The 22,044-nt window shown below is 36.9% G+C and overlaps 1 protein-coding gene across 1 annotated transcript in view; it reads right to left on the minus strand.

Moving 5' to 3' along the window:
* FRK (fyn related Src family tyrosine kinase) overlaps nucleotides 1–22,044 on the minus strand; it is a 105,134-nt gene that overhangs the window by 54,404 nt on the left and 28,686 nt on the right. The window contains exon 2 of the mRNA XM_042939652.1: nucleotides 978–1,099. Within this exon, the coding sequence (XP_042795586.1) occupies nucleotides 978–1,099 (122 nt within the window). The remainder of the gene's footprint in view (nucleotides 1–977; nucleotides 1,100–22,044) is intronic.

The following is a 22,044-nucleotide window of genomic DNA, read 5'->3' on the forward strand; positions in this document are numbered from 1 at the left end:
TTGGGACTTCCTGGTGTGAGGAAGAAAACTGGGGACCAAACACATATAGTCTGGCCTGAGTTCAGGTCCAATCAAAGTTCCCGGGACACGTGGGCTCGGGGCCTGCTTCACTACTGCACCACGAAGGCCATGCTGACTTCCAGCTCAGTGAGCCAGGCAGACACAATAAGATATGATAAACATTTACCACAGGGCCAACAGGGATAAAGGAAGGCAAAATCTCTTCCCCCAAAAGGTTTATGTCTAGCTGGAGAAACAGAGTACACACTTTAAAGGGGATAATAGCATACAATGGGCCCAGACAATACAGAGGTCAGAGCACAGCAAGGAGAGAAAAAGTCTCATGTGACAGATGAGTCTAAATGGTCTTTAAGAAAGGACATTCAATAGCTTTGCAACCTACACTGAGAGACAGATTCATGAAAGCAGAAACATGCATATTAGCACCTGTAACTATTAAAGATAATTCTCAGGCCTTTCCTCCTTCCTAAGACAATGTAAAGTCAACATGTATTTGACTCTTTAGCTGAAAAACTACATTTGACCAAATTTTACAAGTCATGGGATTAACCAAATGCATTTGTATCCAACATTTCAATTCATTTTCTATCGACCAGGCTAAGACAAATGAAATGCAAAAATTGAAACTGTATTGTGGAAAGATCAAATTTGACAACAATGTAGTTTCTACTTTTTGCTTATCATTTCCCTAGAAGGAGAAACCCCTAGATAATACAAAAGTGAGGAAATGCAGCCAGACCTATTTAATCTTCATTTCATATGGAAACTTCTATCCATAGTTAGAAACTGTTTGTTAATTTCTATATTGCTCTTGGGTAGTTCAGATTTAATTTTGGTACTTACTATGAAAATAAGAAATAAGGCAAATTTCAAATTAACCTGTCCATGTTCATACAGCAGGTTCATGACTACAGACTCTCAAACCCATATTTAGATCACACAAACAATGCCCATACCTGAAAGGGCGAAATCTCCTTTCTGGCTTTCACTCTCTCTGATTAGAAAGGCACCAGTCTGGTTTTCTGAATATAATAGTTGTTTTTCTGCATCTGTTCTCTTGATTGCTCCAAAGAACCACCTAAAAAGAAACAGATGGAAACTTTAGTTAACCAGTCAACCATTATTTTTTAAAGAACAGGAAGTTTGGCAAGAAGTATTCTAACATCAGAAATGTTTACTATTCTTTAGTGAAACTATCACAGGTATAAATGGTAGCTTTTGATACTTGAGATGATTTTTCTGGATGTCTGTAACCCTCACCAGGACTCTTTTAAAAATTCTAAACTAGGAATTTGGCTGATGCCTGCTACCACGTCCCTACTCACATCTGCATTCTGTCTGAGAGGTCATGTGTCCTCCTTCTGTCAAATCCAAAGCCTCCAGGGTGGGCCTGCCATCTGAGCCCGCTGGGTTCCATGCTCTACAATTACTCATCATCACCATCAAACTTTTCGCTGCCTCACCCAACACTTTCTAGGTGTTAGGAGGCAAACATTCCAATCAAAGGATTCATACACTTCATATTAAAGTGTGGACAATTAAAAATGTAGTTTTCTGGACATTAATTCCCTCCCCTCATCCATTACTACCTAAACCTACCATAAGATGCAATGATTTTGCATGTTTAGGAGTAATTTACCAAATATAAAGGAAATTTTCATTGGTGGAGAGATTATGTGAAAAAGATACTTCCATCTGGGAAGTGTCTTCTTAGTGCCACCCCCACTTCTTATCTTTACCCTCCTATCCTGAACATTCCAGAAATATGAGTCCGATACTGAACACACAAATGTGTGAATGTGAGCAACCCTGGCAAAGAATTATGGATTTTAACATGAGAGCCAGTCTAAGATGTATATCAAGTCGGTAGACACCAAGGTGATACTAAGAGGAAGCTGAGAAAATATGCTTTTCACTAATGACCTCCCACTCTAGGGTCAAAAAGTTGAACTTTATCATCTCAGATTTTAGATAAAACATTTATCTGTTCAGGTATCATCTTCTTATTTTTGTTAATGTTTATTTTTGAGAGAGAGAGAGACAGAGTGCAAGTGGGGGAGGAGCAGAAAGAGAGACACAGAATCCGAAGCAGGCTCCAGGCTCTGAGCTGTCAGCACAGACCCCGAGGCAGGGCTCAAACCCACAAACTGTGAGATCATGACCTGAGCCAAAACCGGACACCCAACCGACTAAGCCACCCGGGCACCCCTTCAGGTACCATCTTCTAAAATGTAGACACTCAAAGAGAGAAAATATAGGCTTGAAGGAAGAAATACAGGCTGTGTGAGGAACTGTAGCCTGTTAGAGGATATGCAGGCCATCAGAAATTGGCTCCAATTGGTTTGACATGTCATGGATATTGGGGAGTATGAGTGCACTGAGGGTGATACAATTGGAAGGAAGAGGGGAAAGGAAGTGAAAAGAGAGACCTTAAACTATAATCATTACCTGACAAAGCCAAGGTATTTGTTTACCATTTTGCCAATCAAGTTTCTAATTACACAGTATTAATTATATCAGTCAGGATATACCGGGCTTCATAGGAGTAATGAACAATGCCAAAACATCTCCATGGCTTAAGATGACAAAGATCTGTTTTTCATTCAGCTGCATGTCTACCAAAGGTCACTTGGGGCTCTACTCTGTGTCTATCTCTATGTCTACCAGGGCATTTCCATCTCCATGCTTCCATGATTGCTGAGGCAGGAGATAAAACATGTGGCAAATCACAGGCTGGTTCCTGGAGCTTCTATTTAAAGCTTCTACGTAAGAATGAAGCCATTGCAAACAAGTCATATGTTTGTGCCCAAATGCAAAGAGAGTAGGAAATGCAATCCCACTGCTTCCCAGAAGGCAAGAGAGCTGGAATCATTTGGTAGACTACACTAATGACTGCCACACTGATTCAACAGCAAGGACCAAATTGATGTCCACAGACTATTGTTTACCTGACTGAAATTATAGAAGGCATGGAAACATTCCAAGGGGCTATGTAATGAATTCATAGAAAAATTTAAAAATGCATGCTTTTCTACAACTGCAGAAATAAGTCAATAGAATAATGGAACAACAACAACAAAATTAATTAATTTAAAAAAATTTGAACAGACCCAAACACACAAATTAGAGGTAAAAGAATGGATAATTCAGGGGCACCTGGGTGGCTCAGTCGGCTAAGTGTCCGACTTCGGCTCAGGTCATGATCTCACCACTCATGAGTTCAAGCCCCACATCGAGCTATGTGCTGACAGCTCAGAGCCTGGAGCCTTTTTGGATTCTGTGTCTCCCTCTCTCTCTGACCCTTCCTGGCTCGCAGTGTCTCTCTCTCTCAAAAATTAAAATAAACATTAAAAAAAATTTTTTTAAGAATGGATTATTCAATAACAAATGCCAGTGCCACAAATAATCCATATGGAAAAAATTAATTGATGCTACCTACAACATACAACATAGTCCTACATAAAGACCTAGTGTAAAAAGCAATCTTTAAAACTCTCTGAGGACACCAGACTAAGGAAGTTTTCTTAGATAAGAGAAAAACAAAAAGACATAAAAACCTTAAGGGAAAAGATTGATAATATTTCTTACACTACAAAAACTTCAACAACTGAAAGATTACCGTGAAACAAAATTACAATACAAGCCACAGACCTGGAGAAAATATTTGCAAAGTATATAACCAAGAACAGGGATAGTGGTCAGATTACATAGAGACTTATAATCAGTATTTTTAAAAAAAGAGACAAAACAGTAGAAAAATTGGCATAGCATAATTGTACAGTTCACAGAAAAGGAAAACCCAATTACTAATAAAAATAAGAAAAGAAGCACAGTCTCTATCGGTGCCAATAATTAGGAATATTAGGAATATTAAATATTAAAACAATGAAATGTCACACTTCGAGCTGGACAAAATTTAAAACTTTTACATTCAGGTATTGGAAAAAATGTGAAGCAAGAACCTTCATACAGTACTAGACGCAATATCCTCTGGTACAACAACTCCAGAGAGCAATTTGACAATATCTAATAAGGCTACATATTCATATACTATTCAATTTCACTTCTAGATTACACAACATATGTGCTCAAGGAAATAAATCATGACAGCATTCACTGAAGAATTCTAGCATTGAAAAATTGGAAACAATCTAAATGTCCACTGTAAGGGAATAGAAAAACAAACTTGGTTATAGATATAAGACAGAATACCACACAGTAATTAAAACAAGTAAATTGTTCAGGGACAAAAGGGAGTTGAAGAATGATACATACTCTTACAATGCCATTTACATAAAGTTTAAGTCAACACATAAAAAACACTACATATTTTTGTGGACAGTTGAATGCTTAATGAAAGCTAATAGTTAATAAGTAATAGTATTTTTTTAGTCCATTTCCAGAAATGGTGATGTTTCTTCGCACAAATATCTTAAGCACATTAGCAACATAGGTCAAATATACTGATCAACCCCAATGCATTTTCCTGATTCTGAGTGCATTAATTATGGCGTCAACATTAAAATGTTTGCTCTAAATGTAAATATTTAAACCTTTACAAGAATTATAATTTATCTAGCAGATTAAATTCTTAGAAGTATGATTATGTCTCATATATCTCATTATTTTCAAGAATAAATATTCCATTATATGTTTTAGATACATACATTACATTTGTATTTTGGATAATTAATTCTGTAAATGATGTATTTTCTCTGCCCAATATATGTATAAACATAAGGAATCTACTCCTGAAACCATTGTTTCACTATATGCTAACTAATTTGGATGTAAATTTTTAAAAATAAAAAATATATGTACAAATAAGCAGTTTTTGTAAATCAAATGGTTAAAGATATAGTAATTTTACACCATTTATAGAAAGGAACTCTGCAGTAATTTTTTTTGAAAAATCCTTTTATATGTCACCAATTTTAGATTCTTGAATAATAGTTCGGTACACTCATTTTACAAGGCAAATCACACAAGCACTGAATCCACAGTAACAATGAAATGCATGTAAATATTTGATTGGACGCATCAACTCAGTTAATACCTGGAATTTTACTTGGCCGGCTACCATCAGGAAGTGAATATAAATAAAACAATTGTTTTCTGCATGTAGTTGCATTACAATGCCACCTTTCATACTCAGTGGTGACGCAACCACTATAAACTGAATCATAAGAGCATGTGCTGCAGCACAGACTAATGGGAAAACGATAGTTCTTTCCACCATCTGCACATGGGAGAATTGTTCCTTAATTTGTGGTTTGAGCCCATGGCAGAACTGTCATTCTCCGTTCTGCACATTAGAGTCCCTGTTGGCCCCATCCTGGAAGGTCACGCACACCCCAGCCCTGCGTGTCCGCCACAGCCACTTTCAGCGCTTTCAGCTGTAGTTCTTGTGTGCAGTAAACAGTGAGTGCAGAGAAGGGATCAGGATACCCTAGGACGGATCAGGGAGAGTCTTACAAATCAGCAATCCTCCAAGTGTGGTCCCTGGATCGGGAGCATCAGCATGCAAACTTGTTAGAAAAGGAAATTTGCAAGCACGTCCCGTATCTACTGATTCAGAGACAGTGGGATGTTACCCAGCAATCTGGGTTTTAATAGATCCCCAGGTGCAGCTGATGCACAGTAAAATTTGAGAACTACTGAGTTATAGGAATAGTAAAAAAAATTAAAAATTTATATGAGACAGCTGAAAATAATAAGTTAGAGTTTGGTTTACATGGGGAAAATTACCCAATAAAATGACACTACACACAGTCAGGCACACACATTTCATTGATCTTTAATGCAACTAACGTGTATTGCTATGCCATACTTGCCATGAAAGAGACCTTGATTAAGAATAACCAAAAAGGGGAAGGAAATGCTTCAACGAGACGAAAATGGAGCGAAAAGCATGATGTCTATTTTGGATGAAAGGAGTATGTGATTGAAGTCTAAGGTTTATTTTGTAAACATTTATCCAGTGTCTATGGTGTGTAAATTCTGTAGCACAGACACAGAAAGATCTGCAAGGCATACTACTGGGTGAAAAAGGGTAAACTGCAGAGTAATCAAAATATTAGTTTTATTTATATCTTAAAAACCAGGGGCGCCTGGGTGGCTCAGTCGGTTAAGCGGCCGACTTCGGCTCAGGTCACGATCTCGCGGTATGCGAGTTCGAGCCCCGCGTCGGGCTATGTGCTGACCGCCCAGAGCCTGGAGCCTGTTTCAGATTCTGTGTCTCCCTCTCTCTCTGCCCCTCCCCCGTTCATGCTCTGTCTCTCTCTGTCTCAAAAATAAATAAACGTTAAAAAAAAAAATTAAAAAACAAAAATTACATGTGCTTACTGCTCTGGAGATGAGTGAACAATAACAAAAGTGATGGCAAAAAAAAAGAAAAAAACTTTCACTTTTTACTCTTCATTCTTCTCCATAATTTGGATATTTGCAATAATATATTGTTTTATATTATTTTGTAATTCACTTTAAAAATTTAAGAAAGTCATTCAGGAACATGCTATAAAAACTACATACTATAAAAGATCTGAAGCAGAAACTTTGGCAGTTAGAACTGATAGCAGAAAAATCTCAAATCGGTATGAGACAAGTGCTTACGGATGAACAGTGAGACCAACGGAGGAGCAAACATGACCCCAGGGTTCCAAATATGGATGGCTGAAGAACAATGCGCCCAGCAACACATTAAAGGCACAAGACGATAATGATTAAGAGCTACAGCATCTCACTGGGAACGTTAACTTCCCTATGCCTGGATTTCTTCATTTGTTAGTGAGAATAATAGTAACTGCCCTGTAGGTTTGTTTTGAAAGTAAGAAAAACGATGTATGTAGAGTGTTTGATGCCTGGACGCATTCTTGCTTGATAAACAGCACCCATTTTAAGAAAACTAATTTAAGGGAGAAATTATTTATTTGGCTTTAGACATGTTAGGTTTGAGGTCATGATGAAACATGAGTAAATATGGGAACGTGATCTCACTTCTCTAGATGTGTTTGTATCGGAAGTTTCCTCCCAAGTGATTTTTCTGTCCTGCTTGTCCTCTCTGGATTAGGACACGCTGCCACCAGGTGGCAGTAGGCCATTTTACTAAGTCAAAAAGGCTACAGCTATAGTGTGATAACTGGAGGTTCTTTATTTTACAAAAAAAAAAGACAAAATTAGGCTTAAAAAAACAGAATTTATGCATTGTTACTTAATATCAACATATTAGATAATGTAGATGTCAATCAAAATTTAAGAAAATCAACATGTAAACAGATGTGGTGCCTCCGTCAATATTTCTTCATTTCCTCTAGTAGTCTTATTCTGTCCACTCTGCTGCCTTAGTGACTAGCACAAAGTAGGTATCTAGCACACTCATAATTCCAATCAAATGGTGATAGTTTCCTCCTACATTTTTTAAGTAAGCTCTATGCCCAGTGTGGGGCTTGAAATCATGACCCCAAGATCCACAGTCACATACTCTACAGACTCAGCCAGTCAGGCACCACTCTTCCTATATTTGGAAAAAGAGAAAACCTATTCCCAATAACTGCTGGCTAACATTTACAAAATTTAACATATAATTTCTTTTCCCAATGCCTCCCTTACAGCCAAGACAGCTGGCCTCACACCACAGTAAACAGACCCTGAAAAAAACAAGTTTGTAAAACCAGCCCCAGACTACTACTGGTATCCTCCCAGAAACTGCAGAAAAGGAAATGGGTAGATCAGCTTGGCCTATCCACCCATGAGGAAAGTCACCTGGAAGGACTGCCCAGGTGGGAACTCGTGGTTAGGTCTGTCTTTTTGTTGTCCTCACAGTTACACATGTGACAATGGAGAAAACCAGCAATCATCTTCACCAGTGTGGCTTGGGGGACATCAGCGACACTGACATTTTTGCAAAACACCTACAGTTTGCAGGGTATAATCATAATCACATTTATTCATTTATTGTGTCTAAACGTAAGGCTTGGATCCATGGTCCCTTGAGTTATGGCAGTTCCATAGGACTCACCTGCATCTATCTGGGTTTCAGCAACACTGCCAGGAAAGCCTCTGTGCGGTTCCTTCCTCTCCAGGTAGTCACATCCCTCCCCTTCCTTAGGCTCAGCATCCCGCTTGGCTCACAGCAAGTGAGCCCTGACACTCTCTTCCCACTCACAAGCATGAGAAGGGCAAAGAAAAACATAAATAATGCTCATATGTATTTTGTTATTCATTCCTTCCTTTTAATTTCCCTCATCACAACCTTTGTCCAATTTGTCATCACCACTTAGATTACGGCAATATTTTACTATTTGTTCTCTTTAATATTAATAGCTTTTGCTTATTGATCAGGTACAGGGAGCCAGGAACTGCTGCTACAGTGTTGCATGCATTATCTCAGACTCTTCCCCCTTGCTCACGCCCCCACCACTAGATTAATCATTTGATAATATGACCTGGTACATTTCACCAATGCATACACATTAATAAGTTGTTGGGGCGGGGGGGTGCCTGGGTGGCTCAGTTGGTTGAGTGTCTGACTTTGGCTCAGGTCATGATCTCATGGTTTGTGGGTTCGAGCCCTGTATTGGGCTCCACACTCACGGCGCAGAGCCTGCTTGGGATTCCCTCTCCCTCCTCTCTCTCTGTCCCTCCCCAACTTGCACATGCAGGTGTGCTCTCTCTCTCTTTCTCTCAGAATAAATAAATTTTAAAAATTAAAAAAAAAATAATAAGTTTTAAGGGTTCCCTTTGCTTCTGGAATAAAATCCTTACTGATTTGGAATTTCAGTCTGTCATCAGGACACCAGCCATTTCCTGCACAGTATCTTCCCCACCATCAATTCTTTAGATCTAGCTAAACTTCTACTCTTACGGTTATTTGTACTGGCATCACTTAAATTTGCCTGCCCAGAATCCCCACAGTATTCACTGACTACCCTTCTGGTGGTTTTGCATGTAGCATACAAAAGCTATAGCTCCTTTTTTTTTTAAAGATTATTCTGTGTTCACTTGAGGCTGACGACCTCCTGGGCACAAAGCCTAACTGAGAACATCACATACGCCTTTTAGAATAGTTAAATAAATGCCTGTTGATGAAACAATTAATACATTGTACCTCGATGTGGGGATTTTATATGTCTTTCGGTTTATACTGAATGTTGAACTAGATAAAGCCTGTGTGTTCATGTAATCTTTTATTTGTGCTTGCCACATAGTTCTGGAGTGTTAAGTGCTTAGGGGAGAAGCCTTATCTGCTCTGGGCCAGATTCGAATGTTAATTGGCCACACACCACAAATTCCAATCTGATCACAGTCTTCTCCAAAAGAAAACATTTGCCTATGAAACTAAAGATCGAAAATGAAGCTTATTTTTCTGTCCTCCGGAACACAAGCCTATCAGGGCTGCACACATGTAAAGAATGCGTGACAAAGTGATAATGCCGCCTCCAATATCTGAGGTAGGACTTGCGGTCACATGGAAACCAGGAAGCTCCTTGCGTGGATCATATGAGAAAGCTTTGTTGTTGTTGTTGTTGCTATTGTTCACCTGTGTAGTCATCATAAAAGGGGAATTTTGAAGGAACTCTTTAGAGAGGAAGTAAGATGGACTAATTGGTACTTTCACCAGTGGGGAAAGTGTAGTGCTATGTGTTTGTAAGGATATGATTATAACCTGAACCCACTTCCTAGTACTAGTAATCAAAAACTTTTAATGACTCACTTGAATTTTTATAAAGAACATAACAAAAGTTCAAATAGGGAGTCAATCTCAAGGTACTGCTTTGGTTTCACAACCGTCTTCTATTTGTGTGAAAGGAAATGGAAGCTGACATTGATTTCTCTTTTAAAATAAAAAATAAAGTGTGGGCATATATAATGATATTTCCAATCATCAAGCCTGAAAGGTAAGTGTAAATTTTAACCCGTCAGCTTTGTTTTTGTACAACATTTGTGATAGTTTGTCCTAGAAACTAGAGAAATATGGATTAGAGTCAAAAAAAACATTAGTCATGGGGCGCCTGGGTGGCTCACTTGGTTAAGTGTCTGACTCCTGAATTCAGTTCAGGTCATGATCTCCTGGTTGGTGAGTTCAAGCCCCGTGTCAGGCTCCGTGCTGACAGCACAGAGCCTGCTTGGGATTTTTTCTCTTTTTTCTCTCTGTCTCTCTTTCTCTGTCTCTCTCAAAATAAATAAATAAACTTCAAACAAAAAAGCATTAATCATTAAGAAGTTTCCATCTTTGTCACATCCAAAGAAAGTAAATGCAATTGATTTTATAATGCTTAGGAAAATGCCTTACTTCACAAAACACCACAAATGTTCACTGCAATTCTTTATTTGAATAAGCTTTTGGGTAGGAGTATGACTTTTGAATAGTTACAGGGAGGACTGATTTCAGTGGTGACTGCTCCACTTAGTTTCCTACCAAAAAAACCCCACTAGTTATCTCCTCTCATGAAACACTTCGTTTCTCACTTCCAAGATAAAAAAAAATGAAAGGAACTTTTTAATTCACTTAATTTTAAAGAATTTATTTCCCAGTGTCATGAATGATATTCTCTCATCCCACTTCATTTAAACCACTGAGTATTCTTGACAGATCTACAAAATATGGGGCACCTGGCTGGTTCACATGCCAATACCGTATGTGACTATTGATCTCGGGGTAGTGTTTTCAAGCCCACGTTGGGCATAGCGCTTATTTTAAAAAATAAAAAATAAAGATCTATAAAATAACTTGCTCTTTGGGATTTTTCATAGAATAAACAAGATCAAATGTTGAGTCTAGTAAGCCAATAGTTCATGTGCCTACCTTGTTCATGATTGGTTAATAATGATATACTCTAGGAACTAGAGGGTATTATGCTAAGTGAAATTAGTCAGAGAAAGACAAATATCTTATGACTTCACTCATAGGACTTTAAGACACAGAACAGATGAACACAAGGGAAGAGAAGCAAAAATAATATAAAAACATGGATGGGGACAAAACATAAGAGACTCTTAAATATGGAGAACAGAGGGTTACTGGAGGGGTTGTGGGAGGGGGGATAGGCTAAATGGGTAAGGGACATTAAGGGGCATTCAGGAATAAATGATCCTGAAATCATTTTTGCACTATATGGTAACTAATTTGGATGTAAATTAAAAAAATAAAATTAAAATTAAAAAAAATTATATACTCTATATCATCATGTACTTCCATTAAATCCTTTACTCCAAATAAGATAGTAAACATCTTGAAGGTATCTTAACCTTCTTATTACCCTACAAAGTGATATTAATATAGTTTTCGAAATGCTTCATATGCTAAAATATGTCATTAACATTCATTTCATACTAACTGTATGGAGAACAGATGAAGAATCATAAAAACAAAAGAAGGGTATATTTCTTTTCCTTTGAAAATTTTAGAGTATCAAGGGAGGGATAAAAGATCATTTCAACTAAGTAATAAATAAAAAAGAAAGTGACAGAAACAAAAGCATTTAAGTGCTAAGGGAACTACAATCCAAGAAATAAACAACCAACAGTGTGTCAATAATGGAAGACATCTTAAAGAAAATAAGGATTCAGAAAAGATGAGAAATCCAAAGAAATGAAGGGCAAGGGTATGTCACAGGTGAAGAACCAGCAACATGTTCGCGAGTAGATTGGCTTGAAGGGCAATGAGGGTGAGGAGGGTCAATTAAATGAAGAAGAAACAAAACCAGTTCTTTAATGTTTATAGGCAATTCCATGTAGAAACAACCAACTCTATGTGGGAATTAGATCTTCAGCAAGATAAGATAGTCCATCGAAGATTTAACAGTAAAGAATTTTGAGTTCTGGGCACACCTGCAAAAATGACAGGAAATCTGACCTCTTCTTTAAAAAATTGTTTAGTGAACAAATTTAAGAGGTGAAAATGTGGAAGGTGAGGAAGGGAGAGCAAGAAAGAATTATTCTATGGAAGGAACACAAGAGAGGTGATCAGAATTTTAGAGCTAGAAATAAATTTTTATGAGGGTCCCTGGGTAAGCCTCTGAAACTTATTGTAAATGTGTTTTACTGAGCATGTGCATTCTCTGGGAAGAGTCGTGTTTCATTAAATTCTCAGTGACGCCTGTGACAGAAACTACCCATCTCCTTCAATAAGGCTAAGTGGTTTTTTTGCTGGTTCACGAAAGAGCTGGTAACAAAGCTATAACCACAGCCTACCACCGTAAAATCCCTCCACTCATTCATTTTTCATTCAACAATTATTTATTGAACACTTACTATGTGCCAGGCATGGTTCCAGTTAGTAGAAATATAGCAGTGAATGGAACAAACAAAAAGTCCTGTTTTTATGGAGCTCAGATACTAATGGGGAAACATAGACAATGAATTAAAAACATGCATAATTATACAGTGTGTTTGAAGGTGATAAGTGCAAAAGAGAAAAACAATGAAGCAAAGTAAGAAGAAAAGAGACTATATTTTAAAGCTCACTCTTAGTCAGCAGCAATATGTGGCAGGGGGAATTCCAGAGGGTTTTTCTGTGTGTTCCTAAAGTCAAAGTAATCAGGATAGATTCAGCTGTGGAGAAAAATTGGATAGAATCTTTGAAAGGAGTAGACAAGTGAGGATAGTAATCCACTCTAGGATTGAGACAATATTCAGATTTCCCAACTGCAGCTTGGCCAATATCTATTAGCATTTTTTTCTAGTTAAGAAATAAACAATATCCATCAATTTCACTGATTATCTCTGATGTTCATGGAAATGCAAAACACCAGAAGCTACAAGTATCCTCCAAGGCTCTCCTTGGGCGTGATGGCTCTTTAGCCAAAGAAAAGTGAGCAATCTGTTTAACGGGAAGAGCATTCTTTTCTTAAAAATAACTATACATAGAATAGAAATAGTATTTCTGATTATAAAGGAATAGTTGAGGTAGGATTTCTTTATAGATATCTCTTAAGTCCATACAAAAATCAAAATGCTTAAATGAAATTGTCTTCCACGTTTGGCAAACGTACAATGAAAAAATCTCTATTGTCTTAACTCATACATGGCACAGAGACATACACATATATGTGGATGAGGATGTATGGGTGTGTGTGTGTGTGTGTGTGTGTGTGTGTGTGTGTGTGTGTCCACAGTTACCATCACAGATGTGCACTAGTCCCACTGACTTTTTAGGGGTTTAAATGAAGCAGGTGCCCCAAGACAGACAAGAGGTGGGACAGGGTCCACAAAGATCAGAATGGGCACACACATTTTCTTTTTCTTTCCTTTTCTTTTTAATAATTTACTCCTGGGCACCCAGCTACCAACTAAACATTGCTATAATTAATAATTACCAATAATAACCCTAGTATTAATAACTGAAGGTTGTTTATAAGCCACATAAATGCCACCCAGTGGACTTAGAAATGGTAGAAGCTGAACATATCCACAAAGCGGCTTGTTCTTAACAAAAGGAGAGCCAGAAATGGTGCCAGAAAAATACACCTTTTGTTTTCAGTGTCAACAAGCTATTTGTCAGGAAACAAACGGAAGACTCTGCCAGTACTGGTGGATTTTTCTGAAACCTAAAAATTAGTTTCCGACTTGTTTTTACTTAAAATTAGAGGAAAGAGCAATTGCCCAAGTACATCCCCCACTCCTCAGAAGTACACGGGGAAAGGCTGCCCAAGAGAAAGGAAACAGTCCCTCCCCACCCACCCTGCCACACACATCCCATCACTTCTCAACCTCCTCTGGGGCCTGTTTCTCAAACTTTGTTAAGAAAGCACAGGAAGAGTGCATACAAGGCAATGCTCTCAGGTCTGAGGTGGAGCTCTGGGTGCTGTAGCTTTTCAAGTGCCTCACAATTCTCTGGGAACCTGGTACTGCGTTTGAAAAGCACAGCTCTGCTTTGAAAGGAAAGACATTCTCTCATGACTGCCATGTCTCCCACCCAAAACCTTTGTTCTCTCTGGTCCCTTCTGCCCCACACTGGACCCCACTCTCTTATTTTCAACCTGACCAAAATATTATAAATTCAGTCCAAACTTTGTGTAAAATTTGTGAAGTGTAAAGCTTTCAGTACAGTTTAGAGTGGAAAACAAGTTCAAAAACATCAAAAATCTCTCTTCCTAGAAATTTAGTATCACTTACCCTGAAGAGGGAATTTCCCCAAATCTTCTTTTCCCTCAGGTCCAGAGCTCCCTGTGTTGTTGCCAAGTCTACTTTCCCTTCCTCTCTCCTCTGGACCAGGCTTTTACAACAAAACATCCCTGGTTTTATATGCAAAGCAATTGAGTTCCTTATCCCACTCAGACTCCAAACTAGCATTCTCAGCATCCTTCTGTGTATATACTCTATCAGACATTAAATTGTTCTGCTCCATAAAGGCCCATCCACTCCAAGTCCTGATTCTCAACAGCACAAACAACCAGAGCTTTGAAAATAAAATTTTCTCTAGCAAATTAAATCCTTAGGCAGAGCACCTCTCAAACCACTCCCCACAGCAGAGGGTAGCAAAAGAAATTACGCATATTCTTGCTGTCAAGAACAAGTACACATCTGAGGATAAGGGTGAAGGGGCAGAGTTTTTTTCTTTTTTTTTCAGTTATATTTATGTTTTAAAGAATGCAGTTTTGGGGCACCTGGGTGGCTCAGTCAGTTAAGCGTCCGACTTCGGCTCAGGTCATGATCTCACGGTCTGTGAGTTCGAGCCCCGCGTCGGGCTATGTGCTGACAGCTCAGAGCCTGGAGCCTGCTTCGGATTCTGTGTCCCCCTCTCTCTCTGCCCCTCCCCTGCTCATGCTCTGTCTCTCTCTCTCTCTCTCTCTCTCTCAAAAATAAATAAAAAACATTAAAAATTTTTTTAAAAAAGAATGCAGTTTTATTAAAATTATGAATTTCTTGAACTAGGTTGAAATATTTGCTCTCTCAAAGTGTCTTCATAAGAGGATAAACTCTAATGATATACAAGGTAAATATCATTTGTAAATAGCACATAAACTATTTGTATGCAAATCTGTGTTCAAAGAAACTGAAGTAAGTCCTGCCCAGATGGCCACCTTACTAATTAGCAAATTGCAATTAAGTAAGGTTTTGTTCCATAATTTTGGTGATACAAAAAATTATCCAGTTAGGAAAGCACAAAAGCATCATGCTAATTTCTTTGCCTGGGATTAATGGAAGAAAGAACTCAATGAAATACATAGAGTATAGTAAATTCTGACTTGTCAAGTTGTGACTCAGAGATTTTTTTAAATCTTATAGATTTGAAAAGACTGCTTTTGGAATGAGAGCCCAGGACAGGAACACCCTAGAGCCTTGGAATTGGGACCCCCAAGCAGGCCTGAGAAGCAGGTTTTCCTAAGATGAGTAATGATAGATTCATTACATAACAGAGCTTCCCTTCCCTTAGTGGCACCTGGGTGGCTCAGTCTTTTGAGTGTCTGACTTCAGCTCAGATCATGATCTCACGGTTTGTGGGTTCGAGCCCATCGTTGGGTTCTGTGCTGTCAGCGCAGAGCCTGGAGCCTGCTTCCAATTCTGTGTCTCCCTCTCTCGGCCCCTCCCCCACTAGCGTTCTGTCTGTCTCTCTCTCTCTCTCTTTCTCTCAAAAATAAAAATAAACATTAAACAAAAACTCTTGTGCCAGGAAAATCCTGGTCTGCATAACAGGTGAGATGAACACCCCATTCCTTTCCTTCACATCTCTTTCCTTGGTTTCCTATTTTTGGCGTTATTTGATTAATTCCTACTTTCCCACTATACTTGCAAGCTCCAAGAGAGCAAAACCCTATCTTTTTGCTCATCACCGTAATTCTCAGAGTCTAGTGTGGTACCTGGTATTAATATGCTCTCAACAAATACCCTTGAATGAATGCATGAACAAATGAACAAATGATTGCTTGGGGATGTGAGTCTTAAACATTAAGGCTGACCAAATAACTTCAAAAAATAGGACAAGATTGTAAAGCGAATCATCTGAAGGTTTGAAACAGAGCAAAAGAATAAGTAAGATTTTATCAGTCATGAATATCCTCATAGCCAATCAAACGATCACAGTCCTATAAGGAAAGTGACAATAACAATCACAGTGAGAATAACATTTGGATTCCACTTTATAATTCACAGGGTCATCATCTACATTACGGCACTCATTCTCACTGCAAATCTTAAGGCAATCAGAGCAGGTGCTTCAATATCTCCATCTCTGGAGTTAGAAACTAGAGCCGAGAGAACAGAACAAGCAGTGCCAGTGCGCAAATGTGCAAAGCAGTTACGTGTGACCTCTCCAAAATTGTGCAGAATATGCAGTGGGAAATATGGACTTGTCCTCACATTGTAATTCCACTCCACAGAGCGGGTCAGAAATATAAAGAAACCATTGCAGAAAAAGGAACACCAGGGTGAAAACATTATAAACAGGTATCAAAAATAGTTTCACCTAACTTCATAGAAACCACCCCACAATGTGACCATAAGAAAAAAATAGGATTTGGGGGGCATACCCCTTTCACTGTGAGTAGATAAGCTCTCTTTTATAATATCTCTCAGAGAGAATGCTAAACAGAGCAAACCATTGGTTTGCACTAGCGTAACAAGTCATATATTTTCATTTCTCATTTTTAAATTTCTCTTCAACTTCATTGATTTTCATGAAAAAAAAAAAGAAAATCACACAGAAGATTTGCCTTTATTCTTTTTAGCATTTTGTCTGAAAAGATTTTATGTAAAACACAAAGGATGGATCGCTTTCAATACATAGTAAGAGCCTAATTTGTTTCTAAAACTGTTCCCATAGAAAAACAAAATATACTTTTATGAAGTTAAACACTAGTTACTGTTTGTTATTTAGATATAGGCTTAGTTGCATAAGGATCAAAATTTGAAAATTAAAAGCAAAATAAGATTCAAATAAATATTTAAATAAGTAAAACAATCCTAGAGTTGTAGATGATATTACAAATAATGAATTATGAAGCTTAAAGTAGTTTTTCTAAACTGCAACAAAAAAATGTGATCAGACATTTCAAAAGTAGATCAAATTATCATTTATTCTTTCTACAGAAAATGGTGTTACTAAATCAGTGTCACATGGGGAGCCAATCAAAGAAAATGAGTCAGAAATATAGAGGACAAATTATAAAAGGTAGTTCTTCAATATTTCACAATTGTGTTTATTTTTTGTCACCTTCTTTAAATAATTGTTAATGATTTCTTCTTCTGTTCTAAGTATTCCCTTTCTTACCAAATTCTGTCCATATAGTTTTGTACTTATTTTCTTAAAGAGAACCTTCTCCTCCAAACCATATTAGCTGTAGACTCATGAAACCTAGATCCATCCATGTTTCGAAATATTTTCTTAGAAAATCTCAATAAGACAGAATTTTTCCATCTGCTTGAGTTTCAATATGTGCACTTGGCAATAGACATGTTGAAACTTTCCATTCATATTCCAAAGTGGAGAGAATAGCATAATGACCAACTTTTGTGCAACACACACTCAACTTCAGTAATTATCCACATTTTTCTGATCTTATTTCTTAGTATATATTTAACTGGTCAGAATTCAAATGATTTCCAAAATTTAGTTGGAAAGGTGGAGTGAAAAAAAAAAAAAATAACGACTAAATAGTTTCATGTTCGTTTTTTAAAATACTTTATGCTCAGTTTTTTTGTTCAATTAATTTTTAACCTCAGATCCTCATTCTTTAGAAATTAAAAGGATGGGGGCGCCTGGGTGGCTCAGTCGGTTAAGCGTCCGACTTCAGCTCAGGTCACGATCTCATGGTCCGTGAGTTCGAGCCCCGTGTGGGACTCTGGGCTGATGGCTCAGAGCCTGGAGCCTGCTCTGATTCTGTGTCTCCCTCTCTCTTTGCCCCTCCCCCATTCATGCTCTATCTCTCTCTGTCTCAAAAATAAATAAACGCTAAAAAAAAATTTTTAGAAATTAAAAGGATGGATTTTAAAATGTTTCAAATGTTGAGAAACATCACACCTAAAAGGGAAAACACTAAAATAAACATTTACTGAAGTCTACAATAAGCTATAGGAATAATAATAAAAAAAGACTATTTGATTAAAGTTTATATTAAAATTGGAAAAACACACATATAGGCTAATATAAAAAGAAAAAAAGCCAAAAGTCAAAAAATATAAGCTACCTATCCCTACCATACATCATTTTGATGTCAGACACCTGAAGAAACATATTTTAAAAGAAATGTGAGGAAATGTTTTATAATTGACATTACGATCAATATGTCAATGGTGCAAACTTTCACATATAATGTCTGATAAGGCAGAAACTATCAAAAAAAAAGGCCTATGCAGTGTAATTACCTGAAATATTTAACTATGCTCCACATTAAAGTGCTAAAGGATTTTCTGCCTCATGATTTCTCTACGCTGACTCAATCTTCATGCCCCTTATATGTAATTAATTGAGATTAAATTTACAACAATTGTCCTTTAACTTTTTTTAAAAAACTCCCTTCATAATAAAACTAAGATTGCAGAATCTGTATACAATAATGCAAATCTTCCTATTGCTTTCCAAAGCAATTCCCTCTAAGAGGATAGAAAAAAAAAAAGAACAAATTAAACCTAAAAGACATGAAGAAAACAAACAATAAAAACAACAGTGGAAATCGCTCAAATAAAAAACAAAAAATAGAAAAATTCCACAAGGACAAAAAATTGATTTTTTGAAAAGATTAATAAGAGGTATAAGCCTCTAGCAACATTATTTAAGGAAAAAAAAAAGTGATCAATATCTTCAATTAAAGAGGGGACCATCACAGATTCTCATAGACATTAAAGTAACAATAAAGGAATGTTGTTAAAAACTATATGCCAATAATTTTGACAACTTGGATGAAATAGACATGTCCCTTGATAAATACGTCTTACACAAACTAACACAAGGAGAAATAGAAAATCTTAATAACCTTAAAGAAGGTTGTTGAAGAAATTGTATCCACTATTTAAAACCTTCCCAGAAAGAAAACCTCACATCTCTGTGCTTCATCGATGAATTCTACCAACTTTTAAGGAAAAAAAAAAAATCAATCTTATACCCAAGCTTTCCCAGAAAATTCAAGAAAAAGAATATGTTCTAATTTATATTATGCCAGAGTTACTCTGGTATCAAAAGCAAAGACATTTCAAGAAAACTACAGATGAATATCTCTCATGAACACTGATATAAACATCCTTAAAATGTATTGTAAATCAAATCTAAGGATCCATAAAATAAAAATATATCCTAACCAAATGATGTTTATCCTAGGAAGAAAGTTGATTTATATTTTAAAATGAATGTAATTAACCATGTTAATAGATCAAAAATAAAAACTACATAATCAAATCAATAGATGCAAAAAATGCTCTTGAAAAATTCAACATCTATTTGCTATTAAAAACAAAAACACTTAGCAAATTTGCAGTAGAAGAAAAACTTCCTCAATCTGAAAAAGTGCAACAATGAAAAACCTTCACCTAAAGTCACACTCAGAGGCAAAATAAAAATAGAACAAAGATAACTAGCAGTTATATATCCTAAAGGAGACAAAGTTTGCTTTTAGACTCCAGGCTACTATCTACTAAACTATCTACAAAAACAGAAAGCCAGTAATTCTCAGAAGAATGTAATAGAATTGAGGATAGCTACAACAATGCCCTGCACACAACCAAAAATTAGCAGTATTGCAAAGAAACAGGGAGGTATGACCCAAACCCAAGAAAAAATACAGTCAATAGAAAATAACTCCAAATAGGCCCAGATGTTGGATTTTTAAAATGGGCAGAAGACTTGAGCAAACACTTCACAAAAAGAGACCTAGGATTGGCCAATATGCACAGGAAAAGGGGCTGAACATCATCAGTCATTAAGGAAGTGCAGATTAAAATTACAGTGAGATATATCATTCCTAAGAGAATAACTAAAATAAAAGACTGAGAACATTAAGCATTGACAAGTTGTAAAGCTTCTCTCGTATGTTATTGTAAGAGTGCAAGATAGTACAAACCCTTTGGAGAACTATGTGGCAATATTTTACACAGTTAAACACACATTAACCCTATGACAAAACAATTCCACTCGGGTATTTACTTAAGAAAAATGAAAACATATGTCCACAAATAGACTCGCACAAAAATGTTGATAGCAGCTTTACTCATAATGGGCAAAAACATCAAACAGCCCAAATGCCTATCAAGAAGATGCAAAAACAAATTTTGATATGGTCATAAAATAAACTAGTACTCAGCGCTAAAGGGCAAACTAATGATAAGACTCGACAACAAAGCTAAATCTCAAAACCATTACATTGAGCAAAAGCAGCAAGACAGAAAAGTAAATGTTGTAAGACTGCATTTATATTAAGTGTCAGGATAGGCAAAGCTACAGTCCAGGGGCAGGAAAAGGGGGAGTGTCTGGAAAGGGACTATGAGGGAACTTTCTGAGGTGATGGAACGTTCTACATCTTAATTGCTGTGTTCAATATATGGGCATAAATATTTATCCCATATTCCCAAATTTCATCAAAATGTAAGCTTAAGATCTGCATATTTTACAGTATGTAAACTGTACTTCATAAAATTAATTTTTAAAAAACTATACTATGTGGCTTTTATAGCCCCACTATCTCCTTAGTTAGACTTGAAAATAACTAGATTGGCATTTGCAAAAAACATTCAATTGGAAGATCTAACCTCAGAAATCTTCCTTTCATAAAGTTTGTGTCTGTGCTGTCAGGGGGCACCTGAAAATGTCCTCCAATCCTTTCCCCTGTTATTAGACTGCTGCATTTGAATATAACTGCTTCCTTTAGGTCCTATTCTCACTTAAGGAGTGGGTGTGGAAATGTGAGTCACCTGAGGATATGAATATTTGCTTCCCAGTAAGATATTTACCTCTTTAGAAAGATCTTCTGAAGAGAAGACTTTCACTCGAAGGACAGCAAAAATTTTACAGGAGAAATTAAAGTTAGTGAGGCCCCGGAACATCTGTCAAATGATACCACACAGACTGCCACTGCTTCATTTTTTTAAAAAGATATAGACTGACATAATTTTCAGATGACTAGCTAAAGCTCAAAGCCTGGAGTAGAGAATGTAAATATCTAATCTGCAATACATTACGTAAATTTAACTTATAATTAACTTTAACTTATAAGTTTGACCTTTAAAAAGACCAGACTCAGTAGAAGACCCTAATACCCAAGGTATGTGGTTACATCTTTCCTTATTATTGTCTATTTCTCAAAAGTGTCCTCACCTATTACTAACCTTTCATGTGTTATAATCCTTTGTTAATATGAGTCATCTACCATTGGTTCCATCCAGGATGGTAAACACTCTTATGAGAATAAGCTAGAGTTCTGTTTATACTTGACTCCAAAGTATGCCAATTATTCACTGTACATGAGTATGTTTCACATGTCACAAGACCTCTGGCCTCCATTTCCTCCTTGACATTTCTGTTGGATGCCCCTCATTCTAGTAATCTACCAATAACGCTCCAAGGCATGGAGAACAGGAGTCCTATCTTTCCATGCTCTGCCTTCCTTCGTGAAAGTACCTACAGAAGAGGCACTTTGTGCTTTTCTATAATGCTAGAGCCATCAAAAAATACTTTTTAAAGATCCCAGCTATTGAGACTATGGCTAATTCATCCATGTATTTATTTACATAGTTTTTAACATTGAAATGAAGACAACTGATTTCAGTTGAGAAGTGTGCAGCAAGCAATTCCTAAGTAAAATGCACTATTGTAAAAAAAAACAAGGAGAAAATCTTCAGGATCTAGAGCTAGGCAAAGAAATCTAAACTTTTTACCAAAAGTATGATTCATAATAGGAAAACATGTTAAACTGAACATCAGCAAAATTCAAAACTTGTGCTCTGTGAAAACTCCTATTAAGAGGACACAATAAGAGGACACAAAAGCAATCTACAGACAGAGAAAAATACGTCAAGTATCTGGAAACCACATATGTAGGGCTGTTGTCTAAATAAATAAAGAATTTTCAAAAGTCAACAGTAGAAAAACAAATCCAT

This window comes from Panthera leo, chromosome B2 (assembly GCF_018350215.1).
Source record: "Panthera leo isolate Ple1 chromosome B2, P.leo_Ple1_pat1.1, whole genome shotgun sequence".
Taxonomy (NCBI): domain Eukaryota; kingdom Metazoa; phylum Chordata; class Mammalia; order Carnivora; family Felidae; genus Panthera; species Panthera leo.